Raw genomic sequence first — 15,719 nt, 5'->3', positions numbered from 1 at the left:
TAAGACGTGCAAAAATAAAGATCTCTAACTCCAGCGTGTACGGTTCTGTTTTACTGTAATGCAAACAGCGATTCAGCATTCCCCTGAGGTTCATGTGAGTCCATCAGCACTGTCTGATACTCTGAATAAGACAGCAGAACAAACAGTCACCAAGCAGATGGAGTGACTCTCACAGAGATTTCATCACAAAGAAACAATCTCAGCTGCTGATAAAACCTCAGCAAACTTGACTGAAAACCCTGAGACTCCTCATGAGCGTTCGGCGTGGTGCTGATTAACGTGCTACTTCGGCTCCCAGTGATCTAACCGGTGCCTGATTGTATCAATTAGCTTTGAACGCTCGGAGAGCAGAGGAGGAGACTTCACAGTGAAGCAGATCCTCCACGCCCACCATGTTTAACATTGTAACCTCTGAAGTGAGAGCTATGCTAGGCTAAAAGCTTATCGCCTCTTTAGTTTTCACTCCTCTTTATCTTCCTCATAACTCTGTATCCTGGACTGCCCTCTTTATCTTCTCTCTGACGCTCTTTTCTTCTCTCAGTTCCTTTGTGACTGAAGAGAAAATCTGAACGGTCATGTCATACAGTTTGCTTAAAGATTTTATTTGATGCTGCAGAACTGAAGTGGCGGTAGGGACAGATAATAAAAAAATAACTTTTTTTAACTTTGGAGTTCACAGAGACGTTAAATCAAGAAGCAGTTTATCAGTTACTCTGCTCAGAATTAGCTGATTTTACCATTTACATTAAAAATATCCCAGTCTGATCAGGTTTTGAAGTATCTAATTTTTGTGTTTAGGCATGTAAACATACCTGGATTTCAGAAACCAGGACAAGTCGCTATCCCAGGTTTTGAAAGAGACAAATCTCCAACTGAAGAACCCTAAAGAGAAAGCAGGACACTGCGGCATGTGCATCAGATAGCTGCTGACTACACTGAAAAATGTTTTATTTATCCTACTTAATTTTATTAATTGCAGTAGCGGCGAAATTGAGGATTTTTATCCCCTTTTCACAAATGTTTCTGTTCATTTATGCCACTTTTTCGCACTCTATGCTAAGTTTTTCTACCCTTGCAAAGCAGATGGACATGCCCGTTTCCTTGGTTTTCACTGGCGAATCCATCTTGCAAAGCTCCCGTCTGAACTGTTTGGGCCCGGTTAGAAAGTGACAGGACCAATCAGCGACGAGGGGCAGTACTTTCTGGCGCAGCAGAGCCGTGACGTAAACAAGCAGCAGCAAGAGCTGGTGCAGTTATGGAGGAAGAGATTAGCATGGATGCTGCTAAAGCGCCAGTTTTATCAGAACTTGACAACATTTCTCCGTTAAAAGAAGAACAAAGAACAGCAGTGAGTTGAGAGTTTTTGGCTGCGAACATGCAGCTCGATAGCTGCTACATCACGTGTTTTGTTGCTCTTATTGGTCCATAGAGATGTGATAGACAGAACATTCATCCAATCACAGTCCCAGTTTTTTTCATATCCTCTGCCTTTTCTCAAACGTTTCCTATTAAAGTTTTCCCAGATGGATGTGTGAAACACACACATCCATCTGATATGGCAGGTTAAATTTTTTCACTTTCAATTCGCTTTGAACCCCATTTTCCTACTTCATCTGGCCAATGTTTGCAACATTTTTCAACTTCATACCCTTTATGCCACTTTTTAACAGCTTTTCACCATTTTCCACCCATTCGGCATCCTTTTTGCATTTCTGTAACCCATTTTTGCCACTTTCCCCATTTTTGCCTATTTAAAAAAACCTGCAACTGTATTTTACTTTTAACCATTTTTTCCCCACTTTGAACTCATTTTTGCCAGTTTTTGACCTCTTTTCACAAGTTTATCTGGCTTTTTTAACCTGTTTTGCCTCTTCAACCCTTTTTGTCACTTTTCACCACTTTTTTCACAATTTTCTTCACATTTTTTTTCACTCATTGCATTTTATAATGATTTTTTTTTGCCATTTTTACACCATTTTTGCCTCTTTTGAACCCTTTTTATCACAACTTTTACAAGTTATGCCACTTTTTTGACACCTATTTTATTTTTTCCATTTTTAAATTATTCAACCAATCACATGACCACATCAGAATGTTCAGTGTGTTTCAATCAGGGACCTTTTTATTTTGAGTAAAAAAAAAAAAAAAAAAAAAAAAAAAAAACTATGCAAGATGCATAGCTGGTGCAACAGGCTACTGGAACTTTGTCCCATGTCCACACAGGATCTCTAGAGCTCGGTCAGAGTGACCATCAGATCCTTAGTCACCTCTCTTGCTAAGGCTCTTCTCTCCCGATTCCTGATTGCTCAGTTTGGCCAGGTGACCAGCTCTTGGAAGAATCCTGCTTGTACTGAACTTCTTTTATTTAAGGATTATGGAGGTCACTGTGCTCTTAGGAAGTGTAGGTTTTTTTGTAGCCTTCTCCAGATCTGTACCTGTCAACAATCCTGTCTCTGAGCTCTGCAGGCAGTTCCTCTGACCTCATGGCTTGGTTTGGTTCTGAATACTTATGTTGTTGGGATATTTCAGTTTTTTTCTTTTTTAATAATTTGCGAAAAATAAAAAATCTGTTTTTACTTTGTCATTATGGGGTGCTGAGTGTAGATTAATGAGATTAATAAATTTAAATGACTGTAGCATCAGGCAGCATAATAACAAAATTAAAAAAGGGAATACTTTCTGAATGCACTAAGGAAAAAAAGGGAAAAAAAACAGTCAAATTCAGCAGACATGTTTTCATAAATATTCACTCATGCATGTGTCAGTGTTTAAAGGTATAAATACCAGAGAGAGGGAGCGTCTCTCCAGGCTGCTCTTGCCAAGGCTCATCACGCTGCTCTTCCTGGACTCAAAGGTGAAGCTCTGCCTCCCAGACGAGTAGGATCCCCTTGGACCAGACAAGGCACCCAGCTCCAGGTGACCGTTGGGAGTCAGTGTGCAGATCCTTGGGTCTAAAACAAGTTGAACAAAAGAAGCTGTAAAAAGATTTTGTTCTTCATATGATATATCCAATGCTTTATCCCCCACCTTATCCATGTCGGTGTCTCTCAGCCACATAATCTACCTATTTTAGCTCCTTCTCGACACTTTTTTGCTTAAGTCTTTTCTATCCCAGTGTGCATCTCTGTTTCACCTCCAGATTTTCTATACTTTCCACGCTGACATTTGACAGCAGCAAGGCATCATGTTTCAACCTGCTGTGGGATTCAGGTAGGTGCAGGCAAACATCCCAGTGAAATCACAGTCAGACATATTCACCGGAGGACGGAGGAAAATGTCAAGCCTATGGAAGCCTGAAGAATGCATAAACACATTTTAGAAACTGTAAACGTGGGGAGCTCAAGACAGCTATAGGAGTGACTGAGACTGAACAGAAAGCTTCACATATGAAGACAATGAAGTCAATGAAAAAGACACACAGAAATCTAAAATACATTTAAATAAAGTTGTGTGATATCAGATTTGGCTGATGCTGTGATACTTGAAATAAAGGCACATCCTGATCCGTATGCAATGTTCTTAAATCAGATGATACAACCCAAATTCCAGAAAGGTTGGGACATTGTGTAAAATGTAAACAAAAACAGCATTCAATGATGTGCAAAATTCACAATTTCACATTTTATCCACAATAGAACATAAATAACACATTAGATGTTGAAACTGACACATTTTAAAATTTCATGACAAAATCAAAGCTCATTTCTAATTTGATGGCAGCAACATATCTAAAAAAAAGTTGGGACAGCACAACAAACAACTGGAAAAGTAAGTAGTACCAAAGAAAAAAAAACTTGAGGAGAATTTGGCAACTTATTGGGTTAACTGGCAACATGCCAAGGACATTACTGGTCCTAAAAGCAGCATTTTAGAGAGGCAGAGTCTCTAAAAAGTAAAGAGGGGCAGAGAACCACCGATCTTAGAAAAACTGAGTCAAACAATTGACCAGACCATGGACACAGTCCTGCAGACTAAAGAGGAGAAGGCCAAGGATCATTAAAAGATCATCAAAAAAGTATGGACAGGGCAGCAAAGGGCTGGGGGAGCATTTTCCAGCTAAATAGGTTATTTTGCAACATGACTGGGTACAAAAGGAGCATCTTACAGATGCAGAGTCTCTCAGAAGTCAAGATGGGCAGAGGTTCACCAATCTGCAAAACCTATGTCTAAAAATTGTAGAACAATTTCAGAAAATTGTTCCTAAAGTTCGCTTCCCGGTCAGGGCCTTTCTGTGCAGAGTCTGCATGTTCTCCCTGTGCAAGAGTGGGTTCTCTTTGGGTACTCCGGCTTCCTCCCACCACCAAAGACATGCTCATTAGGTTAATTGGTGACTCTAAATGGGCCGTAGGTGTGAATGTGAGCGTGCCTGGTTACCAGTCCAGGGTGTACCCCACCTCTTGCCCAATGACAGCTGGATAAGCTCCAGAAAGTAAAATTGCCAAAACTTTGAATGTCCTGCCAGATACAACCCATTGTATTATCAAAAGATTCAGACAGGCTGGAGAAATCTCTGTGAATAAGCGACAAGGCCAAAGATCAAAATTGGATGCGTGTGGTCTTTGGGCATCACGTTAGAAACAGGTATGACTCTGTACTTCAAATCACTGCATGGGCTCAGGAATAGAACCACAAAGCATTGATGGTCAGCACAGTTGGCCATACCACGCAGACATGTAGGCTGAAGCTGTATCATACAAATGCAAACTTGTTTAAAATGGACTGAGGCAAATGGAAAACTGTTCTGTGGTCAGGTCAATCCAAATTTGAAATTCTTTTTGAAAACCAAAGACTCCGTGTTTTGTGGACTAAAGAGGAGAAAGGCGGTCTGTCTTGTTATCAGGTTATGTTCAAAAGCGTGCATCTCTGATGGTATGGGGTTGCATTAGTGCCTGGGGTGGGCAGCTTCTGTATCTGGAAAGGAACTATCAATACTGCAAGGTAGAAGGAGTTTCTACAGCAATATGTGCTCCCATACAGACAAGTGAAGGCCTTGCATCTTCCATCAAGACAATACTAAACTACATACGATTCACAAGAGACTTCCACTGGCCACCTGCAGTCCAGACCTTTCACCAACAGAAAACATTTGGAGCATAATAAAAGGGAAAAAATGGCAAAGAAGACCAAGGACTGTTGAGCAGCTAGACATGCTACATCAGAAAAAAAGGGACAACATTCATGTCAAAAAACTTCAGCAACATGGTCTCCTCGCTTCCTAAATGTTACAGACGTCTACAGACAGGATGCTACACAATGGTAAACATGGCTCTGTCCCAACTTTTTTGAGACAGTTGCTGCCATCAGATTCAAAATTAGCTAATATTTTTTTATGAAATGGTAAAATGTTTCATTTCAGTCATTTTACATGTTGTTTATGTTGTATTGTGTGTAAAATGTGGGTTTATGAGATTTCATTGCATTCCATTTTATTAACATATACATAGCATTCAAACTTTTTAGAGTTAGTGTTGTTTTGGTCTGAGGTTTTTGCTGTCTGAAGCAGAAAACTAAGAGTTTCTCTCATATCAGTGTGAACAGACTCGAGGTTTGCACTAAACCAATTTTTCTGAAATGGGCCTCTGGGTCCAAACACAGTGGAACACAAAATAACGCATTCATGAATTCCATTTTTGTCACCTAACTTTTGATGGAGTCTGTTTTAGTGCTGAAAATCCTTGAAACAGAATGCATTACCCTTGGTTTACCTCCTAAGCTCCTTCAGACAAAAATACAGATAAAGGTCAAAAATTCAGAGCGAGGCGATGAATCAAAAACTCACCACCTACAAAAACAACAGGACAGAAGCTGAGGTAACACCTCTGCGCTGTGCAAATGAAGAGATGGCAAAACAGATTGTTTTATTTCCACATTTGTAGGCAGGAACTGCAGGGTTTTATCTTTTGCTGACTGTGCACTGCAGAGATGGCATCTCCTCTGCAGCAGGAGCCCACTCACTCTGTAAACAAGTGTCTGAAGTCATGTTTTAATCCTCTCTGAACTGTCATGCTGACAGGGAGGCTGTATGGCTGGGACACGTTCATTGTGAGCTCTGGATAGAGATAGAGCTCATTCATATTGCAGAGGCTTCTGTCTGTACTGTGAGTTTTTATAAGTTTGTAAGCCTCTGGCTCGTACTTCTTACTTTTGTTTTTCAGGGTTGAGCTCGTTGAATGAGCCTGACTGAAAAAATAAAAAGGCTGCAGGCTTAAATGGGAGATGCAAGCAAGATTGTTCAGCCTGTTTTTCTGTTTTGTCATAAAAAGGAAATCTTTCATTTGAATTGTGGTTTTTCAAATATGAGAGGGATCTAAGACAAACCAAGGATTTACTTTTCAAGTAGAAAGGAATCTTCAGATAGAGTTTCTATCCAAATAATCGCCACTGGCCTCAACAGAGCTTACTTTTTCAACTGCATGGATCCTTGAAATTTCTAACATTTGGCTGTTATATGATGCTGATGGATATCATTCAACCAACAAGTACATACAGTCATTTTTTCATTCTGACACTCATTTATCTTAGTGCATTTCAGCCTGATTACACATTTGGAGCCAGAGGGGGCTGAAGGGGCTTAAGCCCTGATGCTTGTTTGAGTTTTCATGCACAGTGGAAAGATTATATGAATTTTAAAAAGTCTACCAGGCCAGCCCTAGTAAGTCTCGTTTTAGTCTCCTGAAAAAAACTTAACCCTCTATGGTGCGCAATAAGATGCCAGGTGGAAAAAAATATACATATTTGTGATGTCTTTTTGTCATAAAATAGACTAAATAAACATAGTCTAAGAAAAAACTTTTTTTTTTTTTTTGAAGGGTCTTTTTTGGGGCGTGTTGCCTCAATGCAACACTGCACCATTATGGAATGGAATGAACAAGAAAAAAAAGATTTAAAATTTGAACAAAATATTTTTTAAAGCATATTGGAGTTGGAAAGTAGCTGCAACAGGTTGCAATTCATGTTGTTTGAACTTTAATGATGAAAATAATTATTTTTAAAACCTATCTTACTGTATTCTGGTAATATTCGTTGCTGTACATTTACCCTCACTGTCCTCATCCTGATCACATTTTACTTTCCTCATCCTCATTCTCATCATGATCAATCTCACTGTCCTTGTCCTTGTTTTTATTTCAGTAATCACAGATTTATACCAAAATGCACAATACCAAAATGTAATGGTATCATTGTGCACTCCATCACAGTTTAGTGTTTGCAGTATTCCATAATGGTGCGGTGTTGCATCAAGGCAACATGTATATTTTAACAATTTTCCATTATTTATTAATCAAAAAAGCAACATTTAACAACTAGAAATTAAACTTTACCCACCAATAATTATGTACACATTTTTTCCAGCATCAGAAATATCTGGAAAATATATTTTCTTGCAGTTCTTTTGCAGCACGATGGCCAAGCTGTTTTGTGTGAGAATGTCTGCACAAAAAGTGTTCAAGATGGCATCCAGAGCATCGTATGACAAGTCAAAACACCTTTATGGGTTACTTAAGGGCCTGTCATTTTTTTTTAAAGTATTCAATCATACTTGGGAATGTATTATGTGAGTGCACAAGACCAAAAAGTAGTATGTTGCCTACAGGCAACACTGCACCATAGAGGGTTAACCCTCAGGCCCTTCTCTGAAAAAATCACAGTCTCCCTCTTAAAGTCCTTTTAGTACATTGGGTATATTTAAAAGTATTAAAAATGAATGAAAAAACTTTTTTTTTTTTAATTTTTGGTCCTTAACTCCAGTCCAAGTCATGTATAGCAAATGTGAATTGACTGTCATAGTTTTAACCCTATAAATGCCAGTTTATTTACAAAATGCCATTTTTTTACACACACACACCAAAAAAAAAAGAACTATTTTTAATGTGATAAATTCAAAGGAGTTTTTTTTTTTCTTTTTTTTTTTTGTGCAGGGATTATCAGTCTGGGATATGTTAATGATTAGCACTAGCACTGATTTTGATGGACTATTACATTTTGTGTAATTATAGAAAAAAAAATAAATAAATAAAAATCACAGTCTCCCTCTTAAAGCCCCTTTTAGGACATTGGAAGGACATTGGATATATTTAAAAATAAAAAACATGAAAGAAAAAAACTTTTTTAATTTTAGGTCCTTAACTCCAGTCCTCATCAAGCATAGCAAATGTGAATTAAATTTCATAATTTTAACCCTGTAAATTACAGTTTATTTACATAATGCCACAATTTCTGACACAAAAAAAAACAATTATTTTCAATTTAAAAAATGCAAAGTGGATTCTTTTTGTGCAGGGAATATCAATCTGGGATATGTCAATGATTAGCACTAACACTGATTTTGACAGACTATTACGTTTTGAGTAATTACAACAAAAAAAAAAAACAAAAAACACACTCTCCCTCTTCAAGCCCTTATAGGACATTGGATATATTTCAAAATATTAATATATTGGGCTCAGAAACACTTCTAGAAATTATTGTCTGTCAACACAGTTCACTTGGGTCATCCACAAGTACAAGTCAAAGCTGTACCATGCAAAGAAGAAGCCAAATTTGTGAACACAATCCAGAAATGCCACCATCTTCCCTGGATTTTTCATTTAAAATAGGCTGAGGCAAAATGAATAACTGTTCTGTGGTCGGATTAATCAGAATGAAGAAAAGGGACCATCTAGCTTGTTAGCAGTTAAAAGCCTGCATCTCTGATGGTATGGGGTTGCATTAGTTGCTATGGCAGGTGAACTTACACATCTAGAAAGGCAATATCATTGCTGAAAAGTAGATAGAGGCTCTAGAGCAACATCTGCTACCATCTGGACAACATCTCTTTCAGGGAAGGCCATGGCTATTTCGGCAAGACAATGCTAAACGACATCACAACAGCATGGCTTCACAGTAGAAGAGTCCAGATGCTGGCCTTCAGTCCAAAAGAATTCATCTGAATCATCGTCATTAAATGAAAAATCTGGCAAAGAAGACCCAGAGCAGCCAGACTCCAACAATAGACAAGAGTGGGACAACATTCCTCTCCCAAAACTCAAGGAACTTGTCACCTCACTTCCCAGATGTTTAAAGACTGTTGTTAAAAGAAAAGAGGATGCTACACAATGGTAAAGATGGCTCTGTCCTGTCCCTACTTTTTGAGATGTGTTGCTTCCATCAAATTCAGATAAGATTGGCACTCACATCCTGCATTTAGGAACATTTTACACAGTGCCCCAGCTTTTTTGGACTTGGGGTTGTAAGCCTCGGCTTGTTAAGTTTAAAGCCCGCCACCTCATGACTCAACGTCCTGAATCGCTGAGTTTAAGGTGGCTAATTAAGTCAAAGCCTGCATTATATGGGTCAGTTATTTTAATTTAACTCAAAGCCTCTGATCATTAAAACTTCAGTACAAATAAAACGAAAGAAGCATGAAAGGAAGCCATCAGCTCACCTGACAGCTTTATGGAGTCGTGCTTCTCACTCTCTTCATAGTTGGAGGATGAGTGGTCGTCATCTGAGTAAGAACGGTTGGCATCTCCCTGGAGACAAAGAGAGAGGGAGACAGGAAGAAAGGAGAAATGGGATTAGACATGGCCCATACTATAAGGGACTCTTAGGAGATTGTGCCATCAGACAAGAAAACACGCTGCTATCTCTTAACAACTATCAAACATATTTGAGGTGATCCGGATGGCTCAGATCTGTTCTCATATTTGAAGATTAAATCAGGAAAAAGCTTTTCAACTACTGACACACTACTCCAGTAACCCCACAGGAACGGGATTTCCCCGTTCGGTCTTCACTACGGGAAAATCTGGAGTAAATTGGGTCAAAAATCCCCAGTGTGTAGTCGTAGTAGAGGCAGCGTGGATGAGCGGAGGAAGGTGAGAGAGCCGAGGGGAGAAAAGACGGAGAGAGAGAAAGTAAACCACAGAGAGACAAAGACAAAGACTGATGGCTGTGTTCAGGTTTTGTCATTTAAAACAGATCAATCAAAATCCTCATGGTTTGTGTCGCTGTTTCCCCTCCAACACACACATCACGGCTCCACGCTCCATGAATATGGTAATGCTGTGATCCACGTATGAAGACTCAACCGAGTTACTCAACCACATGACAATTTTCCAATGATCCATCTGGGAGTTTGACAGTTGATGGCGGATTGACAGCATAATTTTCTGGTGTTTTCCACAGAGATGGATGGCTTTGAAAATTACACCGTTGTGTTCAATACACCATTATCATCTGCTGATACAGCCTCTCATAAATATCAGTTCTGTCACTAATGCTATAATTATTATTTTTGCTGTGCAAGCTGTATTTTACACCCTATGAAAACTCTCTATCTATATTTGCATGGACATAAATAATCAGAATAAAAAAGCTCCAGGTAGACGAACAGAAAACTCTGATCCAGTCTGCCTCAGCTAAAAAGATATTTCATTCTAAACAAGAGAGGCGGTTTATACTTAGCATTATTGTGATTGGTGTGCATTTACCCATGTGTCCCAATCATGTCTACCTGGTTGGGGTGAATAACTGTATTTGTGGGCCCAAGTTTGACTTAAACACATCGTGGCAGAGTGAAACGTGACACAAGTATTCAGACCCTTTGCAAAAATACTTAAAATTTAGCCCAGGTTCCTCCCATTTCTCTGGATCTCTGCTAAAATGCTTCTACACCTCGACTGGAGCTACCTGTAGTAAATTAAATTGACTGGGCATGATTTGGAAAGGCACACACCTCTCTGTAGAAGGTCTCACAACTGACAATGCATATCTGAGGAAAAACCAGTCCATGAGGTCAAAGGAACTGCTTGCATAAGCTTAAAGGGATACTTCAACATTTTGGCAAATTCGCTCATTGCCATAATTCCTATATTCTTAGTAACAGGTTAGTTCCCTTCAGTTGTCGGTGCAAGCTGTTTCTAGATCTGGGGGGGCTGATATACCAGCTGCAAAGCTAACGCTATGTTAGCAGATGGTATTTTTTGCTTTCCCTCATCAAACTCATCAAATACACAATCCAACAACTGCAAAACGCTCTCGTGGAAAAGTTGTGACCTGCACATACACCACGTATGAAATAATCACGGAATACAATGATGTGACAGGCAGAATGTTCATCCAATCACATTGCAACTTTCTTTTGAAGGGCTCTGCCCTTTTCCAAACACTGTCTATGGGAGGTTTCCCATCCATCTGGCATGTTGGGTTAAGAAAATTTACCACCTTAAATTAATTTAAAGAACAAACTAAATATTTTGGATCCCGTCATTCATTGACAATATGTTAATAAATCTTACATTTTTTTGGTTCAATCTTAAAATGTGGGTGATCCTTTCCTATGTCGCTGTTCTCTATGTGTCTGAGCCAGAGTAATTTTGATTTTGGGGCTTAGCTTTTCTTAGGCAAAAGTAGGGGTGGCTCTTGGAAAATGGTTCTCTTTAAAATGTGCTCTAAATGTCCTGTTTTAACTCTGTAAAGCACTTTAAATTGTTTTGTGAATAGCTCTTCTTTGCATGAAAATACTCCACTCAGTTTTAATTTAGCATACCTATGAGTTTGTGAGTGTTAGTAACTCAGTCCATGTCTGTCAGCCCAGCTTTGAGAATGAAAATCAGCAGGACAAAAGACCCCTGGTTTATTTTATATGTGAAGGTCACTGGCAAAGGTTAAAGTCTTTAGTCTTTCAGAAACAGACAGATGGATGTCAGCTGTCCGTATGCGAGGACGCTTTGCACGATATACAAAGATGGATGGATGGAGATGTGCCAAAGAAAAACTGTCAAAGTTTTGAAGTTCATGTTAAACTGAGTCCACTGTAAAGTTGTAAGGATCGATTTTTAAAGCCTGTTTTAAGATGATGCCAAACCTCCATCTGAACTTTTCTAGTAAATTAATAAAATACCCTGAGATAACAGCTGTTGGTTTGCACTTTCTTGTTAAAGGGCTTTACCTCTGAGACAGTCTGCAAGATAACACAATGTTTAATGCAGTCCAGTGGATAAAAGCCAACACCCTGAGGCAAAGCTTTCCTTACCTCCGCCTGGAATCCTTCCACCAAGATGGCCACCAGCAGATTAAAGAGGACGTAGTTTCCAAAGGTCATCAGAGCCACGAAGTAAAGAGCAGCAACTGGTGAAGTGGCCGCCATACCGTTGTACAAAACTGCATTCCAGTCTTCCTGGGTCAGAATCTGAAAGAATAACAAAGATATAGTGAAATACAGACCCAAGCAGGTAAAGCAGCAAATGCCAAAAAGTGAAAGAATATCACCGATTTCATGTAGGTTCTTTTTTAAAAGAGTCTAGAAGAAAGTGTTGAGTCTTTAGATTTACATGTTAGAATCTTAGCACAACTGACATATATATAAGGACGTCATCTGCATATAAGGAGAAATTTGCATTTTGAGTTGATATAAAGAGACATGCTAGATTTTTGTGTACATTGTGAAAACAGACTTATATGTGATTACCTGGAAAACGGTGACAATGGCCCAGAGCAGAGAGTCAAAGTTCTTCCTGTCTGGTACGGTGTCACCGGTCTCTGTCTTCAGGCTGAACTTACACCCAAAAATGTGCATCCCCAGGATACTGAAACAGGACAGAAGAGTCTCTGATGAAGCAAACATACTGTAAGCACTAAATGAGCACTGTGGGGCTTGGAAATATGAACTTTAGTTCATATCTTAATATATCTTTTTAAATTAGTGGTGATAAACAAGTTAAACCCTGACTATTTGCATTCACAAGTCAACCATGGTAACCACTGGGCAGCCAGAAGCCAACACTACACTTGGGAACCGCCCTGGTTGGTGTTTCATTCAATTAGTCCCACACTTCCCCCAGAAGGCTTAACAGTGATTTCCAGCTTCCCAGAGGCACCCCCCTCCATGCCCATGCCGACCACGCCAACACGGAGACACTCTCTTTTTACATGGCCATTACAGCCCAAACAGCTTTGCCACCTTCAAGAGGCCCAGGCTTAGAAGCAGAGCTAGGGTGAGGTTCCCTGACTGGGGCTAGCACTCATCCCTGCCAGACTAGGCTGATGCTCTGCCTCACCCTACTACTACAACTACAACTACAAAACTACTTCTCCTAACACGGACAAGACAGGTGATAAAAATATTAGGTGATAGGACAATATTGTAAAAAACATCAAAATAGCAGCTTTCTCTCAACCACTGCTTGTGCAGCTCTGCAAACTTCTATAAAGTTATTTCAGGTTTGCCTGTATGTGACCTGATGAACTTTTTCCACACTCCTAGCCTATGGTCTTTTCTTTTCACATCACCTCATCTGAAGTGTAAATCTGAGCTGCACAGGTGGAAAAGCAAACACTAAGGATTGTGACCACTGCTTGTTTCCTGAACAACCTTAAAGGCCTTCAGAGTGCTACTCTTTAAGTCTTCCGGCGTCTACAAAGACCTGCTTGTTATGTTCTCCCTCTTCTTTAAGTGTTAGCTTGTTAAACTCTACCCAGATCTTCAAGTGTCTGCTCATTATTGTGCTCTCAGGGTTAATAGCTGCTGCGACACACTGTGACCTCCTGGGCTTCAATGGCGGCCGTTAAACAGGTGCATAGGACTTTGAAAGGATGAAAGGGAGCGCATACAAAGACACATATAAAGCAGACGATAAAACAACAATCGATCTCTTGTTAATCACCCTGAAACAAGCTGAAATGCTCTGTTAAGAGAGGCAGGCTGCCTGCCTTGGAGCAGTGGTCTGATGTTGATGAGCAGGGGAGATGGGGGCAGATTGTTTTTTTTTAAATGTGGATTCAGGCTGATTAGGACAAAAGGTTGAATGGGAGAGATAAAAAGGTTTACTTTGGCACTGAAGCAATGAAAATAAAAACCTTTAATCTGAGTCATAGCTGTGATGCCACATGATGAAAACTGCAGGCCAGTACCGATGTGATATCATGTAGGTGGGCTGGGATAGCAGCTAACAGGCGATTAACCCTTTAATTCAATGGGTGAAGAAAATAACAAGAACTTTAGTGAGTACTGCCTGTTAGATCTATTCCTATGATATGTATGCAGTTTCCAGACAGTGAAAGTACAGTGGTGGGCCAAGAAGAGGCTTGAAATGTCAATATTATCTTTAACTTTTGGATTTTGGTAAAATTTATGTAACAGTTTTAATTATTTGGGACAGTGCTAAAAAAGAAAACTCTAATATGACAAAAAAGTGTAACTCTTGTGAAAGAAAACCTCAGTTTATGCCCTTTTTACTTCAAATAAGTAATTTCCAACCTCTTAGTATGTGCAGACCTCTAATCCAGTGGTGAGGGCCAGGACCCCCTTGGGGAACACGAGACACTGAGAGGGGGTCACCAGATGCCTAAAAAAACTAAGAATATGTCTTGAATGATTTCAACTTGTACAATTTATGATTTTTTTTATTAAAATGTATTCATAAAATTGGTAAAAGGTAAATTAAAACACAGTAATTTGGTGAGATTTATGCTCAATCAAAGTACTGTTGAAAACATCTGTAGAAATTGTATCTGTGGCGTGCAGATGGCCTAGTCTGTGGTCCTTTGCTGCACCCCACTCTCTTCTTCATTTCTAACTCTATCCACTGTCCTCCTCTAGTCAATAAAGGCCTCAAATGCCCCAAATATATTGAAGAAATAAATATTTATATATCTGTACACAGGCCCGTGAACAGATTTAACTGGGCCCCTGAAAAACCGAAGACTAGGCCCACCCATTCTTTGGATTCAAATGTGGAAAGTACTTATTTCTGCCACTGTTTAACCACATTTCCCACCCACGTTTGATACCTTTCATCAATTATCCACTGATTTTGTGTCTTTTTACCCAATTTTGCCACTTTACACCAATTTTGCCACATTTAAATCTTTTTTCATCACTTTTTCCCATTATTTTTTCCCACTTTTAAAATATTTTTGGCACTTTAATAATAATAATAATAAATTTTATTTGAGAGCGCCTTTCCTAACACTCAAGGACACTTTACAAGAATAAAAAACACAATAAAATAACACAATAGTTAATAAAACCAACAAACAAAGGAGCACAAATTTAAAATGAATCAGAGGAATTTACAGAGAGGATGCAATTTGAAAAAGATGAGTTTTGAGATGGGATTTAAAAAGGGGTAAAGAGTCCATGTTTCTGATGTGAGGAGGGAGTGAGTTCCAGAGTTGGGGGGCAGAGCGACTGAAAGCTCTGCTCCCCATGGTGCTGAGACGGGCAGAGGGCACAGAGAGATGGAGGGAGGAGGGAGACCTGAGGGAGCGAGAGGAGGTGGCAATGTGGAGGAGATCAGAAAGATGGGGGGGGGGGGCAAGGTTGTGGATGGCTTTAAAAGTGTACAGTAGGATTTTGAATTGAATTCTAAATTTGACCGGGAGCCAGTGGAGCTGCTGGAGGACTGGGGTGATGTGGTGAAAGGAGGGGGTTCTGGTGATGATGCGGGCAGCAGAGTTCTAGACCAGTTGAAGCTTGTGGAGGGATTTGTGAGGGGCACCGAAAAGGAGTGAATTACAGTAGTCTATACGGGGGGGTGACGAGGCTGTGGACCAGAAAAGCAGTAGTGTGAGGGGTGAGAGAGGGGCGGAGACGATTGATATTACCTAAATGGAAATTTACAGACCAGGTTATGTTATTAATGTGAGAGTGGAAACAAAGTGAGCTGTCGAGGATGACACCCAGACTCTTAACCTGAGGGGAGGGGACACTGTGGAGCTGTCTATGGTGAGGGAGA

The 15,719-nt window shown here is 39.7% G+C and overlaps 1 protein-coding gene across 1 annotated transcript in view; it reads right to left on the bottom strand.

Moving 5' to 3' along the window:
- The window catches only part of LOC121507795 (voltage-dependent T-type calcium channel subunit alpha-1I-like), a 317,733-nt gene that overhangs the window by 120,106 nt on the left and 181,908 nt on the right, over positions 1-15,719 (bottom strand). Inside the window, exons 12-15 of the mRNA XM_041784135.1 lie at positions 12,452-12,569; positions 12,017-12,172; positions 9,425-9,512; positions 2,785-2,951 (exon numbers count right to left, since the gene is read on the bottom strand). Coding sequence (XP_041640069.1) covers positions 2,785-2,951; positions 9,425-9,512; positions 12,017-12,172; positions 12,452-12,569 — 529 coding nt within the window. The remainder of the gene's footprint in view (positions 1-2,784; positions 2,952-9,424; positions 9,513-12,016; positions 12,173-12,451; positions 12,570-15,719) is intronic.

The sequence above is a fragment of the Cheilinus undulatus genome, linkage group 4, assembly GCF_018320785.1.
Source record: "Cheilinus undulatus linkage group 4, ASM1832078v1, whole genome shotgun sequence".
Lineage (NCBI taxonomy): Eukaryota > Metazoa > Chordata > Actinopteri > Labriformes > Labridae > Cheilinus > Cheilinus undulatus.
This window is presented reverse-complemented; position numbering and strand designations above follow the sequence as displayed.